General features: G+C 53.2%; 1 protein-coding gene across 3 annotated transcripts in view; it reads right to left on the bottom strand.

Moving 5' to 3' along the window:
• Positions 1-23,734, bottom strand: part of SV2C (synaptic vesicle glycoprotein 2C) — a 102,347-nt gene that overhangs the window by 17,058 nt on the left and 61,555 nt on the right. For all 3 annotated transcript variants that reach the window (XM_058656328.1, XM_004586243.2, XM_058656329.1), the window contains exons 2-4: positions 22,621-23,231; positions 17,066-17,246; positions 8,298-8,449 (exon numbers count right to left, since the gene is read on the bottom strand). In XM_058656328.1, the coding sequence (XP_058512311.1) occupies positions 8,298-8,449; positions 17,066-17,246; positions 22,621-23,170 (883 nt within the window). In that variant the 5' untranslated portion in view covers positions 23,171-23,231. The remainder of the gene's footprint in view (positions 1-8,297; positions 8,450-17,065; positions 17,247-22,620; positions 23,232-23,734) is intronic.

The raw sequence follows: 23,734 nt of genomic DNA, 5'->3' as shown, positions 1-23,734 counted from the left end.
ATGCTGGTATTGACTGTTATTCAAAATCCTGAAATATTATTAAAACACTACAAAGCCAGCTTGAAGTTTGGTGCCAGCCATGGCAGTGCTGAATACAGAACAGCTACACCACAGACCTTCCCAATTTACTGTGATTCTTCCTTCTTTTTAACTTTGTAGGTTAAAATTAGATCTAAGAAGCTGGTAAGTGTTTGAGTGTGTGCATTAAAATAACAGCATGCCCTAGAGTAAACATCAAAAAACCGTTTTTGCCCCACAGCATTGGACAGTAGCAACTTAAACCCAAAGCTCAAGATGGGATGGTCTCCTTCACTGCCAGCAGAAGGTGCTGCAGCATGTCCTGGGCAGTGGGCTGCTCACAGACATAGAGGGCAGTCCACAGTCTGACTGGTGAGCAGGGCAGACCACACCTCAAGAGAACAGGTAGGGGGACACACAGATGTTCCTTCGGGGGAAAACTCAGGGAATGCCACCTCAGGGCCAAACCAGCCACCCCACCGTGGGAGATGTGCTGACTCCTCCTCGGGGGGGCACACAGGAAGTGTACACCAGTGAACCCACCGTGGGAGACCCGCTTAGTGTAGCCATGCGGTGCTCTCCTCTGCTCCCTCACACCCGAGTCTCCCTGGGGGAGGCAGGGAGGAGGTGGCCCTGTGTGCCAGTCAGATGACCAGGAAGGAACAACAGTGCACCAACGATGACAACTACAGCCACAGGAGAACATCAGAGACAACCCTCCCAGCTTGGTCAGCAACCCGCAGACCCCTCCCCTTCAGTTGCCACCCTCAAAGCCCCCGACTCCCCGTACAATCCCTCCACACCCTGCCCCCAACACACACAGCCCTCCCTCAGGGCGTGTCTGTGAGGAGCGCCTGCTCCGGGGTCCTTCAGGGCTTCCAAGGGTCTCTTAGCGAGCTGTCCTCCGTGATTAATCACCTTCCCCAGGCTCCAGCAACCTCAGCCCAAAGCATCTTCAGTCCAAACGCCCATCAATCATGCCCAGCCCAACCCAGTCTGCCCCTGTAGCTGTGCTGACTGGAAAGTCCAGGTTCCCAGGCCATGCTTCGGGGTCCTGTCTGTTCACAGTACCACGAGCACCCACACTCTCCCCAGGGGTCAGAGAACTTGGTAGCATGTGCTGGGCTTTGTCCAGTGCCTCTGCGGACCCCCACACAGCTAGGCTGAGATGCATGGCATCGACCATATGCCAGTTCAGAGGCCTTAGTTCCCCCCAAAGGTGTGAACTGTACCATATTTTCATTTTGACGGCATGCTAAGTAATACTTCATATATTTATGAGTTAAATAAAATATTTACAGAAAGGGGCATGTTGCTTGTCACTTTTTGCAGCTACTAGAAAACTGAAGGTACTACATGCAATTCACGTTGCATTTCTGTCAGACAGTCCCGTGACTCTGAATCTTGCCACACTGTTCATAATGTTTGCCAAATGAGCGAGACTTTCTATAAGTAGGCAAGTCTTGACTGCGACCTGGAGTGGGTGCCTGGGGAGACTCAGGGTACACTGCTATGTGAGGACAGCTCCTGCCACTCTAACGGGCAGTCATGGTTAGCGTCTGAGGAAAATCCACGTGGCCTGTGTCTGTTGTTTTAGCAAGTGCCCAGGGATAGCCACTCCAAGGAGCAGAATCAGTATGGTTGCAGCGGTCCCTGTGGAACCTGAGGGAAGAACATTCCAGACAGAGGGGTCCATGGGGGCAACTCAGTGAGAGGGAACGTGTCTGACATGGCCATGAAGAAAGCCAGAGCCCGGCGAGTGGCCCACCCATGGGGCCACTTCTCCAGGTGTGACTCACTGTGAGCTTTGCTGACTGTGGAATGGCGCTGGGGCAACCCCGTGAGGTCCTTTAGTGAGGGTGCCGGTGCCTGAAGGCTGTCGATGCTTTAAAAAAAACACGCGTTCTCATGATTATGTGTTTTCTTGATTAGGGATCTCTCCACAAGGCAGGCAGACACCTGCACACACACCTAATTGCTGTCCACTGATAAACTGCTATGGTCTCCATGTGGCTGGCCTGCGATTTGGCTCCAATGTCACACAGGACTTTAGACCCCAAAATCACAATAAATGAACCAACAAGGCAGACGCCGCATCCTGGTGTTGGTGGCCTTGAGCACTGGGTCATGGGCAGCTGGGTGACCAGCAGGGCATGGCTTCCCAAGTGAGGCCAGAAAACATAGAGCAGCTTTCGGGGGGCCCACCGACTGTAAGTGCCAGGTCAGCAGACCCCAGCACACGGGCGGTCAGGGAGGCTGTCAGGAGGCCTCACGGGGAGGGACCCGGGCCAGTCTCACAGCCCAGCAGTCACCGGGGAGGGGTCTTCCAGCTCCAATAAGTCTCCAGATAGTGCCAGCTCCCTGGGCCTTCAGATCCACCAGGCACAGACTCCAAACAGCACATGGTTGCTCTGCTCAGCTCCAGAGGACATCCCCCTGTGCCAGGGTACCCACCAGAGCCCACCCATCACCAACGGCACCCTCTACCTGGACAGCTCCCACTCATCTTACTGGGCATCCTCCAGCAGCAGGGAGAGAAACCAGGAGGACTGAAAAAGTGCCAGGAACCCTCCTGCTTACCCTTCCTGGCCGCATCATGGGGCTAGGGTCGGGGCCCCCAAAAGCAGCTGAGCAGCACAGGGCACGCAGAACCCTGCAGCAGTCAGGGGGAGAGTGGAGGGAAGACACACAGAGAGGCCATGGGTGTGGGAAGACTGGGAGACAAGCACAGAAACTGGGAAAATGAGGACACACACGACACATGTCACATCCATGGTGGCTTAGGGATGCTCTCCAAGGGCCTAACGGAGAACTGGGAATGCAGAACACCCACTGGCTCTGGGAACAAATGGCCCATGCAGCGAGTACTCTCCAGCCCGGCTCAGCGGAACAGCATGGTTTTGGATCACTGGACCCTCCCAATGCCCCAGACTGCGTGTGAGACGGGGACAAGGAGGGCCCTGGTTGGAGAGGGCAGTGTCTGTGTAATGCTATGGCTTAGCTGGGGGCTGCTCATTTTTCTCATTATGTCTTCGTGGTGTTTGATTTTTAGGGTTATGGACATATGAAGGTATTTCAAACAGTTCAAGCAAAATGCAATTAAGAGCAATTTATTTTCGAACAAAACATTTTGAAATTTGTATTAATGAGACAGTCTCCAAAATGTTCATGGAAAATGCATATTAAAAATATATACATAATTTAAGGGCCCAGTACAATAGCATAGCGGTTAAAGTCCTCACCTTGAACGTGCCGGGATCCCATAAGGGTGCCGGTTCTAATCCCAGTGGCTCCACTTCCCATCCAGCTCCCTGCCTGTGGCCTGGGAAAGCAGTAGAGGACAGCCCAAAGCCTTGGGACCCTGCACCCACATGGGAGACCTGGAAGAGCTCCGGGCTCCTGGCTTCGGATTGGCTCAGCTCCAGCCGTTGCGGCCATTTGGGGAGTGAACCATCGGAAGCAAGATCTTCCTCTCTGTCTCTCCTCCTCTCTGTATACCTGTCTTTCCATTAAAAATAAACAAATATAAATATATATAATTTTAAAATTACACCTAAATAAACTCATTTTTTAAAAATATTATTTATTTGAGAGGCAGAGAAGAACGATTTTCATCTTCCTACAACGGCCTGGCTGGGGTTGGGAACTCAACCCAGTCTCACGCGGGTGGCAGGGCTCTGACCAGCAGAGCCCTCACTCCCGCCTCCAGGGTCTGCACTAGCAAGGAGCTCAAGCCGAGCCAGGGCTGGGACTGGGTCAAGGCAGTCCGACACGTGGCACTGGTACCTTAACCGCTAGGTTAAGTGCTTACTCCTAATGTTCCATTAATACTTCAAAATGCCTTCATACGTTATACAGAGCCAGAAAATTAGCTAAGACCAAAATGCATGTTGAAATGGAAGGGGGCTGGCACAGTAGCCTAGTGGCTAAAATCCTCGCCTTGCATGCACCAGAGTCCTGTATGGGTGCTAGTTAGTGTCCTGGCTGCTCCACTTCCCATCCAGCTCCCTGCTTGTGGCCTGGGAAAGCAGTCGAGGATGGCCCAAAGCCTTGGGACCCTGCACCCACATGGGAGACCCAGAAGAAGCTCCTGGCTCCTGCCTTCAGATCAGCTCAGCTCTGGCCATTGCGGTCACTTGGGGAGTGCAACAGCATATGGAAGATCTTTCTCTCTGTCCTCTTTTCTCTGTGTATCTGCCTTTCCAATAAAAAAATAAATCTTAAAAAAAAAAAAAAGAAACAGTGCTCTTTGTAAAAGAAGAGAAACTGAAGGGACCTTTATGCACTGTCCACTGTGCCAGGACCTCTGGGCTTGATCACAAAAGGCAGTATCATGCTCCCCTGCCCGGGTGCACTGGCTGCAAGGGACCACTCACCCTCAAGAGAACAGCCCTGTGGAGGCAAGACATTTGTTCCCTTGGAGGAAAACACAGGCCCCAGCATCCTTTGCAGCAAACAGCCCTATGCTAAGATGTGTGCATCTTTCTCCTCCCCATCCTGGGGTGGGGAGCAGGAAGAACTCGCCCACCAGCTGCTCCTTCTCCACTTTCATCAGTTTGGATGCGGAGAGAGGACCGTGTGGCTGCAGGAGACACGGTTAATGACATGTGCTGAACACATCTGTGAGCTACACAGTGAATGAAAACACAGGCCTGGAAAAATCACACATCTCTCTCCATCTGCCAGCAGACATCTTATTGTGCTTTTTAAAAATTATTATTTATGATGTGTTTGTTTATGAATCTATCTCTATTTTTTTTTACTAGGCTGACAGCTTGAGGTTTCCAGGTAAAGGGGACCTCTCAAACATGGGCCAGGGCGGCCAGGAGCACTCGCACTGCAGTCCTGCACATGGCGACTACACCTGCGCCGCCCTTACCGTTTCTCCCATAACCACATTCCCACCACCCCCCAGGTTCCATCCTGGGAGACACTTCCTGTGGGCTCCCTGACCTCAGAGCAACTCCACACAGGACACACACTGGATGCAGTCCTGCTTGTCTTGAGCCCACGCACGTCACGGCCACCCTCATTTCACTAAAGATATTCATTTATTCCCCAACTCCCTGCCTCTCCCGGCATCGGTAAATGTCTCATCACCATTTTCTATTCCTTTCTCTGTTTGCCCTCTCTTCAGGGATAAATCTCCATTTACCTTGCCTCCTCTCAGTTCCTTTTAGGGAAAAATATCACTCAGGTCCACGGCGGTGGCTTAGGGCTGCTCTCCAATGGCTTAACCGAGAACCGGGAATGCAGAATGCCCACAGGCTCTGGGAGCAATCGGCCTGTGCAGCAAGCACTCTCTGACCAGCCTTCAGTGTCTCAGTAGGTGCCTGCAACGCAGCTTGGGACCTACTCTGATTCCCCTGCACGGTCACAGGAGGGCGGACACAGCCTGGCTCACGCACCGCAGCCACTGTGGGCATCCATCAGGCAACGCCTGCCATGATGCACTGTGCCATGCGGCCTCCACCCGCACCAGAGCAGCGGGAACACACCCATCAATAACCTTCCCCGGAGGAGGTTGAAACCGGTTTGTGCTGCTTTGGTGCCAACTGCGTGGTCTCCTTGGAGAAGGTGGGCAGCATCAGAATGAAACACAGCCCTTTTCCAGTTTGCCTGCCAGCCTTCTGCCTCACCAGGGCCACATAGGGAAGGTGAGTGTGGGGTCCACAGCCACCCAGGTCACAACCACGTGAGAACCTGTGCAAGCCACCAGGGAACCTTCTTGTGGGAGCAGCCCTGTCAGCTCACTGCCAGTCTCCAGGCATACCAGCTTTTGCTCCTTCTGGTCTCAGCTCAGTTCCCTCCCGGCAAGGGGCATAGCTGCTGCACTCCTCCAGGGAACCCATGGCCCATGGTTCCTGCTACTCAAGACATTGGCTCTCCTGGTGTTTGTTTTCCTGACAGCCCCACTCAGTTCACTCTGCACTTGAAGCAGGATCCTGGGAAGACGTATGCAGGGTCCGCCTGGGTGTGGACAGCACCGTGGTCATGCACCCCTGTCCTCTCTACAGCTGAGGAGCATGGCCAGGAGCAGCTAAACAAACTCCTCTTCTGTTTTAACTCTTCCCACGCCCAAGCACAGCCTCCACTGAGCACAGGCCACAGAAGCCAGGACCAACAACTTTTCTTCTTCAAGGGTGAGAGCCAGTCAGGGATGCCCACTCCACCCCACTGGATGCCGTGGCCAGAGCAGCCAAGCCTGGAAATCAGAAAGGAGGGTGCTTCTCTTTGCAGGTGATGCGATCTTACACAGAGACTCTTCCAGACTCCACCAAAAAGCTGTTGTAATAAATGAATTCAGTCAGGTCACAGTGAGGCCGGGTCCAGGAGTCTTGGAGAGGAGATACCCATTTCCAAGAACTCATCTCACAGTGCACTGTCTGCACGCACTAGATGAACTGGCTGTGCAGAGCAAGACCTTGGAGTTGCCTAGGTAACCAAGGCAAAGGGAGTCTCCCTTTTGCTTCCTTGTCAATACTCGGGGGGCAGGAGGTCATGGGCCATGTCCCCGGACTACAGAGCCACTTGAATGCTCTTATCTAAGGTACCTCTTTATCAACTCAGACACTGGGTCCCCCTATATCCCTCCCTATCTTCATGATTTTGAGGACGCTGCCTTGGCCCACACCTCTGTGGGCAGTGGACGCTGCGCTGGCCCACACCTCTGCGGGCAGTGGACGCTGCGCTGGCCCACACCTCTGCGGGCAGTGGACGCTGCGCTGGCCCACACCTCTGCGGGCAGTGGACGCTGCGCTGGCCCACACCTCTGCGGGCAGTGGACGTTGCCTTGGCCCACACCTCTGCGGGCAGTGGACACTGCGCTGGCCCACACCTCTGCGGGCAGTGGACGCTGCGCTGGCCCACACCTCTGCGGGCAGTGGACGCTGCGCTGGCCCACACCTCTGCGGGCAGTGGACGCTGCGCTGGCCCACACCTCTGCGGGCAGTGGATGCTGCGCTGGCCCACACCTCTGCGGGCAGTGGACGCTGCGCTGGCTCACACCTCTGCGGGCAGTGGACGCTGCGCTGGCCCACACCTCTGCGGGCAGTGGACGTTGCCTTGGCCCACACCTCTGCGGGCAGTGGACGCTGCGCTGGCCCACACCTCTGCGGGCAGTGGACGTTGCCTTGGCCCACACCTCTGCGGGCAGTGGACGCTGCGCTGGCTCACACCTCTGCGGGCAGTGCTTTCCTCCCCCTGCTGGGAATAGTTTCTGTTATACTTGCACTTGTTCCCAGCTTTTCATTTCTAGGCTAAGCTGAAGAAAGAAGCCACTGAGCTTCTCTGGTAACAACAGGATATAAGATCAACACAGAAAAAATCTGCTTTGTTTCTATACTTGAAAAATGATCCAGCCAGAAGAAAAATAAAGAAAGCAAGCCTGTTTACAACAGCATCAGAAAAGGAACCAGAGGCTTAGAGTAAACATAGCCAAAGAGGTGCAGACAGAAGCAGACGAAAGGGTGCCCGCACCTGCACAGAAGAACTCGGCAATGTCCTCTACAGATTCAGCATAGCCCCTATCAACGTCAAGGTCAGTTTTCAGTTACAGAAAAACAGCTATAAACCGACCCCCTCATTCAAATACAGAGGGCCCCAAACAGCTAAAGGCGCCTACAGTATGCAGTCTGAGCTGGGGGCATCACACACGTGACCACGGGATGCAGACACAACCAGGAGTCCAGAAATCGCCAACCTTCCACACGAGCACTCAGAGCCACAGCAGGCGAAGACTAGTCTCCATGCACGGCTGTAGCAAGTCAACACCCAGAGGTGACTAGACGGGGCCCTGACCTGTGTTACATGTGGAACTCCAGACTTAAAGCTGAGGGCTGACACTACGGATCTATGTGCACACACTAGCACACATACACACACACAAGTAGCATTCAGCCTTTACAAAGAACAAAACCCTACTTCCTGCAATGACATGGGGACCAGGCAGCCTGGTCTTGGCTGTCCTGCGGGATCTGTCTGCAGACACTGGCAAGTCCAGGATAGGGCTAAACTATGGGACATCGAGAGTCTGGAGGACCAGCTGGGGCAGGGCACTGCACGGGTCTGTGACAGAGCATGGTCAAGGCAGGGCAGAGGACAAGAGTGCAATTTTTCTCCATAGACAGAGCCCCCAGCCTCTATGCAGATCGCAGAGCGGGAGTCCACAGACAACTCAGAAGCCAGAAACACGTGACAGCAGTGCTGCTGATGGACCATCCCAGGAGAAGGATGATGGCCATGTAGGGATCCTGTCCACCACCAGGCCAGCCTCTTACCGTAGTGTGGGATGATGGCCCAGGCCATGGCTGAGGCATAGATGCCGCCAATCATCCAGAACATGCAGAGCCAGCTCAGGTGTTCCCCCCGTTTCTCCCGGGCCAGCACCTCCGCAAAATAGGAGAACACGGTAGGAATGGCGCCCCCAATCCTGTAAGAGACATGGGAAACTCGTGAGGGGCAAGACACAGAGCAAAAGCAAAGTGTAACACCACTGCTTCCAGCCCACCCCAGCTCATCACAGACATGTACCTCCACATGATGTGACACTGGTAACAGCCTCCATGGCTAATGCAGGCTCCATAGCCTCCCAGAAACCTGGACCTGCAGTTAGCACTGCAGCCCACAGGGGCAGCAGTGCCAGGCTGGGTGGTGGAGGGTGAGACCTAAGACTTCCTGGCTGTGAGATCCACTGGGGCAGTGGTATCCACCTGGGTGGTGGAGGTGTGGCTAGGAGTTTCTGGCTCTCTGCTGTGCCATCCTGAACAGCAGTTGCCATGATTGGCTTTGCCTAGTCAGGAATTTGCATTTGAGTGGAAACACAGTGTGGATCTTGCCCATGACAGGAGATTTTGCAACAGCTCAAACACTACAGTTTGCACTCACTGCTCTCCACACTCTGTCATGCCACCAAGCCAGGCTGACCAGAGACCTGCAGGGCATTTCTGTGACGGGCCTTTGTCCAGGCTACCAGACATCACCACTCAACAAGCACTCAAGAAAGGGACTTGAACAGAACCAAACATGGAGGTGCAGGTTTACACAGCAACCATGTGCTGGTCACAGAAGGACCAGCTGAGCTGCACAGGCCAGGTGTGGGCCTGGATGGCTTGTCTGTGGGCTCACGATGTCCGTAACTTCAAAGGAGCCTTGACCTCCAATTCTGAGAACCACTACTAAGGTAGTATGGGAGATGTCCACCATTACTGCTCAGCAACACGTTGCTCTGAATGACATGGACCATCAGGATAAGGTTGTGCTCGGTGCTCCCTGCAGCAATGACAGGGAGGAGCCACTGTGCTCAGGGCCCTCAGATTCGGCCTCAGAGCCTGGAGCTGATTGAGATGGCACCAGGCTGGATGCGCTACATGAACCAAATGGTGTAGATCCTTGTAATGTTATAGAAATGCTGAGAAATCAAAACATTCTATCAAGACACGTTTCAAGAGTAAGTTGGATCCTCTGAGCCACACACACACTAAGCGTACAGGTACGTACTGCATACTCCAGCACATGTGTACAGCAGACACACGTCATGTCCACACATGTGCATCTGCAGATGATAGCGAAGCTGGTTTACACATGACTCAATGCCAGGCACCCGGGAAACATCATGGAACATGTATTGTCCTTGCTAACCTAAGGCATGGCCTCGCATCATAGTGAAGCGAGTTAAGTCACTGCTTGCAATGCCACAATCTAGTATCAGAGTGCCAATTTGAGTACTGGCTGCTCTGTTTCCAGTGCAGCTCCCAGTAATGCACCTGAGAAGGCAGAGATGGCCTGAGTGTTTGGGTCCCTGCCACCCATGTGGGAGACCCGCATGGAGTCCTGACTCCTTGCTATGGCCTTGTCCAGCCCTGGTTATTGTCCCTCTTTCTGCTTCCTTTCTGATGTTCTTTCAAATAAATAAATAGAAAACAACCAAAGGCAAATTCATAGGTGGGATTTCAGACTGCACCATCTTTGTAGGTAGCATGCCCCTGGATTGGGAGACAGCAGAGGCGACGGCTCCATCAGCTTTGCCCTGAAGGCAGACAGAAGCCCAGGAAGACCCAGAAGGCTGAACGTCCTACACTTGCAATAGCCACAGCCATGCTGCACCTGTCAGTGGGTCAGAGGGTACAGACGAAAAAGCAGGTGCAGTGAGGCTGGAAGCCTGACGCCACCCCCAGTGATAAGTGCAGTGGCTGCTTGGATTGCAGTCTCCCCATTTCAGCAGGTGGTTGTCTACTGTCCTCTTCCCATGTCCACTGTGAGGCAGGCCTCAGTGGAACACACACTCATGGAATTGGGTAGCCCTCTGAGGCCCCATGTCCTGCACGAGGGTAAACAGCCTGCCAGGGCTGACCCCAGCAGCTCTGGACAAGAAAGCACATGGGCTCAGCGGACAGTCTGGGTTCACAAGCAGCTCACACGGGCTCACAAGGGCCAGAGGATGGTCTGGGTTCACAAACAGCTCACAGAACAATGACTTTCCAACCATCCCGTTACCAGAGGTGGAGCAAAGCAATGAACCCCCAAAGAAGCTCCCAGAGAAGCTCCTCTGGCACCCTCTACTCCATGAAAGGAAACAGAGCTGCACAGCCCTAGAGTGTGCCTGAGAGCACGGCCCTGGTCCTCCAAGAGGCCTGGGAGGCCTGAGCTGTCACAGGAACAGAGAGGAGGAGGAGGATCCCCAAAGGTGGCCAAGTCTGGACTGGAGTCCACTCGGCCCATAGTTAGCAAAGCTTGAAGTTGTCCAGCTCCTAGGCATGGGAGAAAAGTCCACATTATGTGACATGGGGAAGTGTCAGTTTCCTGTTATTATATAAACTGTTGTCATAAACACTGGTAGAAAGCTTGGTTATCTGGGGCCGGCCTTGTGGCCCAGTGGGTTAAGCTGCTACCTGAAATGCCCATGTACCATACAGGTTCTGGTTCAAGTCCCAACTGCTTAACTTCTGATTCAGCTCCCTGCTAACGTGCCTTGAAAAGCAGTGGAAGATCCAACTGCTTGCACCTCTGTACCCACATGGGAGACCCAGAGAGTGTCCCAGGTTCCTGGCTGCATGGCTCAATTATGGCTACTGCAGACATTTGGGGAGAGAACCAAATAGAGGGAAGATTGATATCTCTCTCTCTCTCTGTGTGTACGTAACTCTGCCTGGCAAATCAATAAATCAAATCTAAGACAAAGAAACAAGAAAATGCAGCTATTTTAGAAACATTCATCTGTAAGCGTGGGATTTGGCTAACACCAGTGTCATTGCAGAGAGAACACACCACCAATTCGCTCCCTAGCCTGGCCTCCGCCACGCAGCAAAGGCACCGAGCTGCTGATGCTGGGGAAATGACGGGACCCAAATGCTGCCTAGAAGAGAAGCCAGCCCTGAGCTAGAAGGAGGACAGTGCTCATAGTGGACCTCCCTCACAGTGTTCCATCCTCAGGTACAAACTGTGAAGTCAAGTCTGTCCTAACACTTAGTGGAAGGGTAGACCACAGCTCTAAAATTGCATTAATTTTCACTAGTCTGCACTTCTCTAGAACACTAAGGAAACACGAGCTTCTTGTAATGCACAATCAGGGTTGAACATGTGAGAAGACCTGGTGACTGCTGAACGTTTGAAAATCACTTGGTCTTGAACTCTCTACTTTACAAAACATGTTATGGGGCTGGCTCAGTGGCTCAACCGGCTAATTCTCCACCTACAAGCACTGGCATCCCATATGAGCACTGGTTCGTGTCCTTGCTGCTCCACCTGCCATCCAGCTCCCTGCTTGTGGCCTGGGAAAGCAGGAGAGGTCAGTCCACACCCTTGAAACCCTGCACCCATGTGGGAGACACAGAAGTTGCTGGCTTTGAATCAGCTCAACTCTGGCTATTGAGACCATTTGGGGAGTGAACCAGCAGACGGAAGATCTTTCTGCCATCTCTCTTTCTGTATGTAAATCTGCCTCTCTCTTTCTGTATGTAAATCTGCCTTCCCAATAAAAATAAATATTTAAAACCAACAACAACAAACACATGTGACTGGCGTTGCAGCTCTGCAAGTTAAGCTGCAGTTGGTAACAACAACATCCTCTGGCTAAGTGTCCCAGCTGCTCCACCTCCAGCTCAGTTCCATGCTCAAAGCTCATGACAGCAAGGGAAGATGCCCCAGCGTTTGGGTCCCTCCCACTCCAAGGGAGTTCCATATGCAGTTCCTGGCTTCTGGCTTTTGCTTGGCTGAGTCCCAGCTGATGTGGTGTCTGGGGAGTGAACCATTCGATGGAAAACTGTTCTTCCTCTCTATCACTCTGCTGTTCAACCCAATAAATAAAACGCTGCAGGAAGAACAAGGCATTGTTCTTTGCAGACCCAGTTATGAAGAACCACTGTAGAGATGAGCAGGTGCTTCCCCAAAGCACCTCTGTGTGTGGTGCTCACTGCCACAGCACCACTGTCTCCCTGGATCCCAACGTGGGGGTGTGTGGACACTGCACACACCCAGGAGTGGACTCCTCTACTACCTGTGGCAGGGACACTCGGAAGCCTGGCAGCGCCAGTGGGGGAGGGTAGGCTGCTATCCTTCCCTCTCCCCAGTCGCTGCTCGGCACCCTATGCACGATCGATCGCCCCCATAATTGACAGTGACTGGACACAAATAATTCAATTCTGAGCCAAGGAAAGTGAGTGCACGCTGCCAGCTCCACTCCAGCTTTTCTCGCTTTCCGGAACAAAAGGGAGGGAGCGTCTGCCCCTGTGAGATTCATTTAGGATGACGAGAAATGGAGAGTGAATTGTGAGATTGCAGGACACCCCCTGACAGCATGATCACTCTTCCCACTGACCAGACACATGAGGCCATCCAGAAGAAGGCAGTGGGCAGGTTAATGCTTCTAGATGATAGTCTCACGGCCTGTCTGGGGACTGATGAGGGCAAACATCACGCACACAGGCAGGCAGGCCCCTTACCACAGGTTGAAGAGCCTAACAGGGCTGCTGGGGTCTGCAGCTGGGGGTGATGCCCAGCACTGGGCTCAGCACCGGTGGCCACACCCCTGCTGAACTGCAAGCTGCAGGACATAACTGGGGTATCTGGAGGCAGGCCCATGCTGACAGTCCTCCAGGGTGGAGCCGGCTGAAGCCGGACCCTTGTGCAGTGGGGGCTCTGCTGGCCACCACGCAGCTCCAACCCAACATGGAGACTTCTGTCCCACCGCGAGGGGTGCCAGGGCTACCTACCATGACTCTAGGTCTGTCTCAGGCAGCTCTGATTGTGATCTGTGGACTGTCACCCTGGCTCACCTGCCTGATCTCAGAAGATAAGGATCCCAGCCAGCCCCTGGACCTAAGGCTCCACACCTGCAGCTGCCACAAGCAGCACGGCAAAAACCTCCTAAACTCACGTGGGCTGGGTCTGCACAGACTCCTCAGCACTGGGCTGGGCATATATTGTGCGAGAAGCTGCAAGAACTGCTCATGAAGCCTGATAAGGCGCCCTCTATGCCACCCACATCCATGCCCAGCACGCAGGCTAGCAGGGCCCAGAGGCACGTGGATGCTGTGCAGGAGTTAGGATATGGCTGCTCAGGCTCCTTTTCACAAACTTTGTTCAGCTGTGTGGGCTGTGATCTTACCAGCAATACCACCAGTGGGCGCTTTCCAAGCCCACTGTGGGCCTGGGGCTCTCACACTCCTCATTTGTTTCCCTTTTATTGTAGTATATTTGATTTTTTTTATTGGAAAAGCAGAATTACAGAGGGGTTCAATCCCCAAACCACTTCAATGACTGTGTCTGGGCCAGGTTTCCCCAGTGGATGCAGGGGCTCAAGCGCTTGGGCCATCTTTTGCTGCTTTCCCAGGTATCTTTGCAAGGAAATGGAAACCTGGGAGCTGGATCAGATGTGGAACAGCTATCTGGGACTTGAACTAGTAACCATATTGGGGTGCTGGCACTGCTGCTGGTGGCTTAACCCATTATTGCCACAGCACCAGCCTCTTCCCATTTAGTGTTTATTTTCTGCTATACTCTTCTATGCCAGAGACCTTAAAAATGATGTCTCCATATCCTCAAGAGTGAATCTGAAATCATGCATCTCCATTGCTTCTCTTTACAAATTAAAGCAAAACATTTTTAGAAGATTTATTTATTTGAAGATCAGAGAGAGAGAGAGAGAAAGAGAGAGAAAGAGAGAGAAGAGAGAGAGAGAGAGAAAGAAAGAAAGACAGACAGACAGACAGACAGACCTTCCACATGGTTGTAACAGCCAGGGCTGGGCCAGGCAGACATCAGAAGCTAGGAATTTCGCCTGGATCTCCCATGTGGGTGCAGGGACCCTAATGTTTGGGCCATCTTCTAATGTTCTTCCCAGGCCTTTAGCAGGGAGCTGGATGGGAAGTTAATCAGCCTACACAAAGCTGTGAGCACTGCAGGGCCTGCTACAGTAATAAGGCTGGCCCCTGATTAAAGCAGAACTTCTCATAATCTCCTAAGGGTGTTCATTAGCCTTGGATTCAGCTAAGCTTCTAGATTCTGAAGGAAATGATGACACAGAGCAGCCACACTGGGTAACAGTATTACCTTGGGTAACAGTATTACCTCCTTAACTCAGAACATGTCAGGGGGTCACAGATAGAACCTGTTGTGTCTTCAGACACAGGTTCCTATGGGTAAATGCACCTGCTATGCCGACAGACCAGGGTAACATGTCATGTGATGCTCTAACCCTGACTCTAAGGGTGCGGCTGCTGAGTGAGTATTCTTCACTCATTCATGCCAGTAGGATCAACACTAGAGTCTGCTGAGATCAAGTGTTGAGGATAATAACGTGTGAGAGGTGGGTGGTGCCCTGGTACAGTAGCTAAAGCCACCTTCTGAGTGTCCTATATAGTAACGGATTCCAGTCCCATCTGCTCCACTTCCAGTCAGGCTCCCTGTTAATGTGCCTAGGAAAGCAGTAGAGGATGGCCCAAGTCCTTGGGACCCTGAACTCATGTGGGAGACCTGGAAGCTCTTGGTTTCTGGGTTTTGGCCTGGTCTGGTAATGACCATTGTAGCCATTTGGGAACGAAGTCAGTGGATGCAAGATCTCTGTCTTGAGTAGGATTGTGGACAGCAAGCGTGGTTGTACAAGGTTATAGACTGCACTGGCACAGGTGTGCACTGGGACTGTGGAGCACCAGATTGGACTTGACTCCATCCCCCAGTGGTACTCATGAGAGCCAGGCTGGGTGTAGAACAGCCCAGACTAGGTCTTGATTTCCACTGAAATATATGAAAGCTGTATCTGGGTATGGATTAGGTATTGCTGGGCTGCAGTACCCAACAACAAGAACCAGAATGGATATGGCCAGTTGAGCAAGGCCACTGTTCTTGCCAGGACAGGAGGTGGACAAAGTCAACCTGGGCCAATGACCCACTGGTGTGCTTGAGAACTGTCACTGGGAGGAGACACAATGGAGGAACTTGGGAAATTCCTTCACTGGGATGCAGCCCCTGCAGGTGAGCGCAACAAGCAAGGCAAGGTGCAGTCCAGACCATGCCAGGTTACAGTACCTGCCGGCATACATGTGGGTCAGTCCTAGGGACAGTCCAGTCTGGGTCAGCACATAACACCCACTGGCAGATCTGAGAGGGCAGGGGAAGGAGGAGTCAGATCGAGCCACAACACCAGCCAGTTTACATTAGAACCGGGACAGCAATCAGGCTGTGCTGGGATAGGCTGCAGCACCCACCAGCAGGAGCTGGAACGTGGGCAGACTAGACTAGGCCAGGCTGTGCAATAAGATTACAGACACTGAGGTGAGGCAAGTCATGCCAGTCTGGGCCCAGTGGGGGATGGATACATGAATCCCAGGGATGGGGGATCTGACAGGGCTCGGGTAGCTTGGCTCAGATCCTGGGGCCTGCCTTTTAGGTGGGTGTTGGTTTCATGAACCCCGGAGGTAGGTATATGGCGGGGCTTGGGTCTCCTGGCCTAGGGATCAGAGCCCACCTACTAGGTGGGTATCAGGTTCGTGAGCCCCAGAGGTTGGGGATGTGGTGGGGCTTGGGTTGCCGGCCTGGGTCCTGGGGCCTACCTGTGAGGTGGGTGCCAGATTATGAGCCTCAGGGGTGGGGGATCTGGCAAGGCTTGGGTCTCCTGTCTTGGGTCCTAGGGCCGCTTACTAGATGGATGTCAGGTTCATGAGCCCCAGGGGTTGGGGATCCGGCAATGCTTGAGACACCTGGCCCAGGTACTGGGACTCACCTGCAAGAACATGTCCTAATTAATGAAAAAGGGGAGGACACAGGCCCTGTTGCAAAAGGAGAAAATGACAGCATATTTGGTGCTGTAGCAAAAGAATGGAACAAACTGGACAACTACTCCAAACAAACGAAGACAGCTAAAAATCTTGGCGAATGGAGCCAATGGACATTGGGAGAGTGACATCATCCTTGGATTGGTGAAATCGGCAGCATTTCAGAACTATCTAAACCACTTGGACAGAACCCTCGAATATGTACACATGGAGGCCCTGGGTTGATATGAGGTGGCAGTTCTTCATCCCTGGGTACTGGATGTGGAAAGTCATGAGTGGTCCCCCAGGAACAAGAAGAAGAAACAGCAAACTTGGAAGCAATGAGTTCACCCAATTTTCCCTAAATCTTGTTCCTTCCCACTCTGATCAACCATATAATCATTATTAAAAAATAAAAACATTTTACATAAATAAATAAATAATGGAAAAAGATCTCTCTCTCTCTGCCTCTCTCTCTCTCTCTGCCTCTCTCTTTCTCTCTCTTGCTGACTTTCCTGAATGGCTGTGGCACAAGATGGAGTCTAAAGCTATGGTGGCTTTCTGGAAGGAAAACAGGAAAGGACCAGTGGCAAGCACTAAGTCCCCAGCTGGGTCCAACGGTTGACCACTGCCTCATAAGACCCAGGACAGGGTTCCTGGGGGCACCCTATGTCGGGCAGCACCACGTGGAGGGACAGGTCCTTGACAATGAGGCCCTGCGGTGTGCAGAACAGAAACAGGCAGGAAGAAAACACACACACACACACACACACACACACACACACACACAATGCCCTTACCCAAACCCTGAGAGCAGGCGGCAGAAGAGGAAGAAGCCGTAACCTTGGACGAAGGAGGAGAGGAAGGCAAAGAGCGCGTTGATGGACATACACAGCAACAGGGCCTGCTTCCTCCCCACCTTGTCTGCCAGGCCTCCCCAGAAGAAGGCCCCAACCATCATCCCGAGGTACACAATGCTGCCTGCAAGACAGGAACACAGAGAGGTCAGAGACAGAGAAGAACACCCAGAACATTAACATACAGGTAATACTCAGCACCCACACAGGGAGGCCCAGGGTCATGGTAGTGTGCAAGTGACAACTGAGCTCCTATGGCCATCTCAACCTCACTGGCTGACTATAAACGTTGAGGACAATATGATGCTTGCTCTCTCATGCAGAGACGGAGACGAGGGGGGTCACACCTTTTTCCTGTACATAGATGAGGGGGGGTCACACCGCTGTCCTTCAGACAGAGATAAGGGGTCACACCCCTGTCCTTCAGACAAGGAATACACCCACACATCCTCACGGAGCTCTCAGTGACAGGTAGCAGGCAGCAGGCAGGAGCTGGCTCCTCAGTCATTTGGGGGATTGACCCTTGCCATCAGCTCTGTCTTTGCCAATGGCAACCACATCCAGGGCTCTCAGGTTCAAATGGTTCTCGGTCTGTTCCAAGTTCTTGCAGGCCACAGCCTGAACCTCCCCACTCCACCTGGAACTGGCCTGGATCCATGTGCTGAGGGCATCCTGGAGCTGGGCCCAGCAGCAGCTGAGGTCACTGGATCTTAGAGATGGAAAAAATTCCTTCTGGGGTTCCCAGTGGGCTGAGCAAGCACAGGAGTTTATCCTAAAACCACCCCCTTAGCTTTGCTCCAACAAGAAGGTGTGTAAGAACCTGGGTGCGGGATGGGAGCTTTGAGAGGATTGGGGAGCTGACTGTGGCATGCGGAGCTTAACCCTCAGGTAAAGCTGGTGGAGTAACAGGCAGAGCTTCCTCCTGGCATCACTGCCAGTTTCCAGCCAGCTCACAGTCGGGGCATGGCTGAGGGAAATGACGGTGTCAGTCAGTGAGGGGTGCAGTCAGGGCACAGCTGAGGGGAATGGCGGTGTCAGTCAGTGAGGGGTGCAGTCGGGGCATAGCTGAGGGGAATGGCGGTGTCAGTGAGGGGTGCAGTTGGGGCATGGCTGAGGAGAATGGAGATATCAGTCAGTGAGGGGTGCAATTGGGGCATGGCTGAGGAGAATGGAGATATCAGTGAGGGGTGCAATTGGGGCATGGCTGAGGAGAATGGAGATATCAGTCAGTGAGGGGTGCAGTCGGGGCATAGCTGAGGGGAATGGCGGTGTCAGTGAGGGGTGCAGTCGGGGCATGGCTGAAGGGAATGGGGCAGTGTCAGTGAGGGGTGCAGTCGGGGCATGGCTGAAGGGAATGGGGCGGTGTCAGTGAGGGGTGCAGTCGGGGCATGGCTGAAGGGAATGGAGATATCAGTCAGTGAGGGGTGCAGTCGGGGCATGGCTGAGGGGAATGGCGGTGTCAGTGAGGGATGCAGTCGGGGCATGGCTGAGGAGAATGGAGATATCAGTCAGTGAGGGGTGCAGTCGGGGCATGGCTGAGGGGAATGGCGGTGTCAGTGAGGAGCTCAGAGCCAACGGGGACCTCATCTTTTCCCACTCTCCTCCTTTCCTTGCTTCCCCCTTATTACTTTTATAGTCAAATTCCAGGCCACTGACTGCAGGGTTAGGGGGAAGGTTGAAACACACTTAGAGTTTTCATTGCAATGGGGAAATCTCAACTGAACTTGAGCTGTGGTTATGCAACAAGGTGGAGGAATCCACCATGGTGGGAGGGTTTGGGGAGGGGTGGGGAGAACCCAAGTATCTATGTAACTGTGTCACATAATACAATGTAATTACTGAAGTTAAACAATAAATAATTAAAAAAAAAAAGTTTTCATTTTAGATTAGCTTGGAGAATGTCCTAACATTTCTACCCTCATCAGTCAGCTAACACAAGGCTCATAGGTCAACATTTGGCCCAGGTGAGGTGAAGCCCTTGCCAGCCAGCTATGGTGGCCATCATGCCAAATGGCTGCAAATCCACAGAATCTTGGCTGGAAGCAGCTACAGACCCAGACAGCGGGTGGTTTATACATGGGGCACTGCACAGCTGGCCTCCGTGTGGGGGCCAGATGCATGTGACCGCTTTCAACAGAGATCACAGCCCCAGACTTCATATTCCAGGGCAGGGCCACAGTGTAGAGTAGGGGTTTCAAGGCCAGAGGATCAGCATGGGAAACATACCCATGAGGAATTCTGGAGCATGCAGTGTTGCCCCAGGAAATACCACATGGAATTCCAGAGCAAATTTGCCTGGAAAAGCACAGTGCAGGGAATTTTGAGCAGGTGGATTTGCACGAGAGACACACAGAGAATTCCAAAGTAGATGGAGCAGCTGAGGCAGCACACACACTCTGTCCTCAGCCTGGGAGGCTCTCGTTCATCAGCCTGGCCTCAATGGCTAACACACCTAAGCTTCTCCAAACAATGCCCATCTGCACAGCCCCACAGCCCAGAAGGATGTCCATAGGCCAGGAACTAAACTGCCTGTTCCCTGGGGTCAGTGCCAGGACAGCACCATGAGGCCCAGGCAGCAGGGCAGTGCAGAGGCCACTCTCTGCATCCCAGCAGTGGCCTCTCCTCCACACCCGGCCAAGTCACAGGACTGTCTTCCAGAGCTCCCCTTGGCCTTCACTGTACTCCTGCCAGGAGGGTTCCACTAGCCATTTCAGGGCCAGGGACAGCTCCACTGGGATGAGTGAGCTCCAGCTTCTGGGGAAACCCTGCTGCTTACAGGCCCACTCTCCCCCATGTGGCAAGTAAAGGTCCTGGGCACTGCAGGCCAGCCACACAGCAGGACTAGTTAGCTCTCTGTTGACAGAAATGAGCTGGCTCAGGCCAACCCTGCAGCTCTCCCTGTGCCATACACTGGGGCTGGGGGGCCCCACAAAGCAGGTCACATTCTCCCCTCTGCAGGGCTGTCTCTCCCTCACTACTTCTTGAGGACCCTCTCCTCCATTCAGCCTGTGGGTACCTTGGGTCCTGCACACGGGGCCACAGTTTCCTGTGTGTTCCTGTCCTGTTGCTGCCCATGATGACACACACTGAATAGACCCTGGCAACACAGAACAGGCCACCTTACAGCACCCACCTTTACCCCCCTCCCGAAGAGCAGCTCCTTAGAACATACATCATTTACAGGCCAGTTCTGTGGCAAAATGGCTTAATCCCATATGGACACTGTTTTGGGTGCTATCTGCTCCAATTCCCTTCCAGCTCCCTGCTAATATGCCTGGGAAAGCAGTAGTGGATGGTTGTTCACTTGAGACACTGTGCCTATGTGGGAGACCCAGAAGAATCTCCAAGCCCTTGGTTTAGGATTGACTCAACTCCAGCTGTTGCAGTCATTTGGGGAGCACACCAGGGGACGGAAAAAAACTGTCTCTCCCTCCCTGTCTCTGTAATGCTGTTTTGTAAATAAATACGTAAACAATTTTTATTGACGAATATATAACACTGACTCCAGTTTCTTCAAGCCTGGCTAACGTCACCAAATCCTCAGCTTGGGGCAGATACACACACTCAGCATGCTGTAACTGTCTGCACAATATTAATCTCACGGCAAACACAAGGAGCGGCTCAAACTGCAAAAAGCAGCACTGATGGTCACATGACTGCTCCTGGTCCTCACACTGCCACCCCCACTTGGCCAGGCATTCCTGTTGGTGTTTTGGTGGCACTGCTGGGACCCAGCGTGGTAATTACATTACAAAGCTATTATGGGCTGAAATGAAAATGGCAAAATACTTTAAATGCTTGTCTAGAAAGATCTCATTAGAATGCAATTATGAGTGAAATGACAGCAGCAAGTCTGGGAGGCAGATAAGAGGTCATTCACATGCTCTCAGTACAAAGCAGCAGCCACAGCCAGATGGCCAGACAAGGAGATCCGGGTCCAGGTGTCCCTGGAGGTGCCATTCCCACGGCAGGAGGGCCCAGAATATCCTGTGTCCTTCATACCCGGGAGCCCAGGGATGCCTGTGGATTCCACCAGGATTTCCGGCAGGAAATCAAGGACATGATGTGTGGATTCCACCCTGGGAAAGCCTTTGCGTGGCCCTGGTACCATTGGGTTGGTAGAAGCAAAGTCCAAACGGACTCAGGGACCTCCAAAGGCTTGCAGAAACTGGAATGAAAAGTGCAGGACATGAGTGTGGGCATAGCAACTGAGATGCCTCTTGTGTGTGTGTGTGTGGGGGGGAAACCAAGGCTATACTCCAGCACAGGGTGCCTGGGTTTAGGTCTCCTCTCTGGTCCCCACTTCCTGCTATGCACACCCTGGAGCTGGCTCAAGTTCCTTGACCTTTGCTCAGGCAGAAATGGACTGCCCCTGGCTCCAGCTGCTGTCAGTATGTGGGGTGTAATTAGAGGACGGAAGCTAGCTGTCTGTCCCTCACATAAGTGGTTTTACAAGATTAAATGTTTTTCTGCACACCAGAAATGTCTGGAATCCCTGCACGTATTTTTTGTAATTTGCATTCTCAAGACCTTTCTGAGGATGGCTTGCACACACCTATTTCTTTACTTTCACTTTATTTTTATACACTTGAGAGTCAAAAAAAGACAGACAATAAGCTTTCCCATCTGCTGGTTCACTCCCAAATGGCTGCAGTGGCTGGGGCTGGCCCATGTAGAAGCCAGCAGCTAGACACGTCATCCAGGTCTCCCACTTGGGCTGCTACCTGTACCTGTTGCCTTCCCAGGTGCATTAGCAGGGAGCTGGACTTCAAGCCAAGCAGCTGTGCATCCACACCCAACCTCCTCTGATGGAGGACACAGCTGTCCCCATTGCAACTTCATGCTCCACTCCACACTACCCATCCCAACCCCAAACACATGAATCCTTTCACTCCACCTCCCCACGAACTACTGAAATTTCCATGTTTAAGGGTAAGTGTCCTCACTGATCAAAAGAAAAAATCTGCAAGATGCAGCACTGGTATATAGCAGATTAACATGATCCACAACTACATACTCTCTCCTGCACCTCAGAAGCCGAGTACCCTTGCCTGCCCTGTAGCTGGACCATGCAGAACGCAGCCCTTCACCCTTCGAGAGTCAAGAATGAAACAGAACAGCAGCTCACTGGCAGGAAGACGATGTTGGACCTCAACCACAGGAGACCTCCCAGAGCCCGCAGTGGCGACACCACCTGTAAAGTCATTGGGTCTTTTCACCTCTAAGCCAGAGTTCTGAGCAGTGCGTTGGATACAGACACCGAGTGGCCTGAACCCTCTCACAGGATCCTTCATGCGAAGGCTTGCTGGCCAAGGGCGTCCCATGGCAGACTCCATGACACAGTGTATAGTCCCTGATTCAGGCGGAGGACCTGTGCATGAGGCGTGCTCACTTCCCTACCCTGAAAACTTGGGGAACCCTGACTCCAGCTCTTGAGCCTCTGAGCAGCCTGTTGCCCACATATTCACCAAGTCCCAGCCCTGCCCCTCAATGCTCACCCAGCCATCCTGACCCCGAGTTGGGGATGCACAGGTCCGTCTCAGCGCTGGGCAGCACGAAGCCCACCACAAACACCTCCACGCCATCGGCCATCAGGGCCATGCCTAGCACAAAGAAGAGCAGCCACTGGAAGCGGCCATGACCACACTCCTGCATGATGAGCTCATACTGCTGGGCCAGCTCTTCCTCATCCGCCTGCCGCTCCGACTCCTTGTAGGTGGGCCCTGGGGGCTGATCCATGGCCAGGCTGCCATCCTTCCCAGACGGCCCACTGGGAATACCCTGGTATTCGCCCTCGTAAATCTCGTCATCCTCGTCATGGCCCTCGGTGGCCTCACTGGAGCCCTCATCCTCCGGGGAGTCACCAGGGTAGGGATCCCCGGGGAGCTCATCCTCTTCGCCCTCCTCATCCTGAAAGCGGTGGTAGGACCTGCGTGTGTACCCGTCCTGTGCCTGGTCCACCGCGTGGTTCACATGCTTCCTAACTTCCCGGGCCACAGCCTTGGCACCCTGCACCAGCGATGTCCTGTCCTTGGGGGTCTCATCCATCTCCCTGATGGGTGGGTGGCAGCAAGATGGGCACTTTCAGCCTCTCAGGCTCCGATGGGACCTGCAGGAAAAGAAAGGCAGGGTCACCAGTGTCCCTCACCAGCAGCCTCAGCTGGCCTGTCATGGCACTGCCTCTGTCTGACCTCTGGCCTCTGCCCATGACCACTAAGAATTTGTGCCATGGTACCCAGCAACTTCGTCACTGCTGTGATTGGCTTAGGAGGTCTGTGCGCAGGGTAACACAGCCACTGCTGTTCCCAGAAAGCACACACCCAGGGCCTCTGGGACAAGACGGAGAGCAGGTGAGCCATGAGGGAGAGTCTCCTGCAGAAGAGGGATGAGAGAGCCAGTGAATAGTCCAGAGCCAGGGCTGTGCCAGTGAGGCTGCCCCTCCCCACAACGTGCACCACACTCTCCTCCAACACAGGTGCTCCCACAAACAGCAGCTGTTCCTGCAGAAATGGGCACTGCTGACTAAGGATCCAGACATGGTCGCTCACCAGGATCTGCCCCTGTGCACCCATGAGTGCACACACACACACACACACACACACACACACACAT

The sequence above is a fragment of the Ochotona princeps genome, chromosome 28, assembly GCF_030435755.1.
Source record: "Ochotona princeps isolate mOchPri1 chromosome 28, mOchPri1.hap1, whole genome shotgun sequence".
Taxonomy (NCBI): Eukaryota; Metazoa; Chordata; class Mammalia; order Lagomorpha; family Ochotonidae; genus Ochotona; species Ochotona princeps.
Note: the sequence above shows the minus strand (reverse complement) of the source record. Positions and strands in the feature narration are given on the sequence as shown.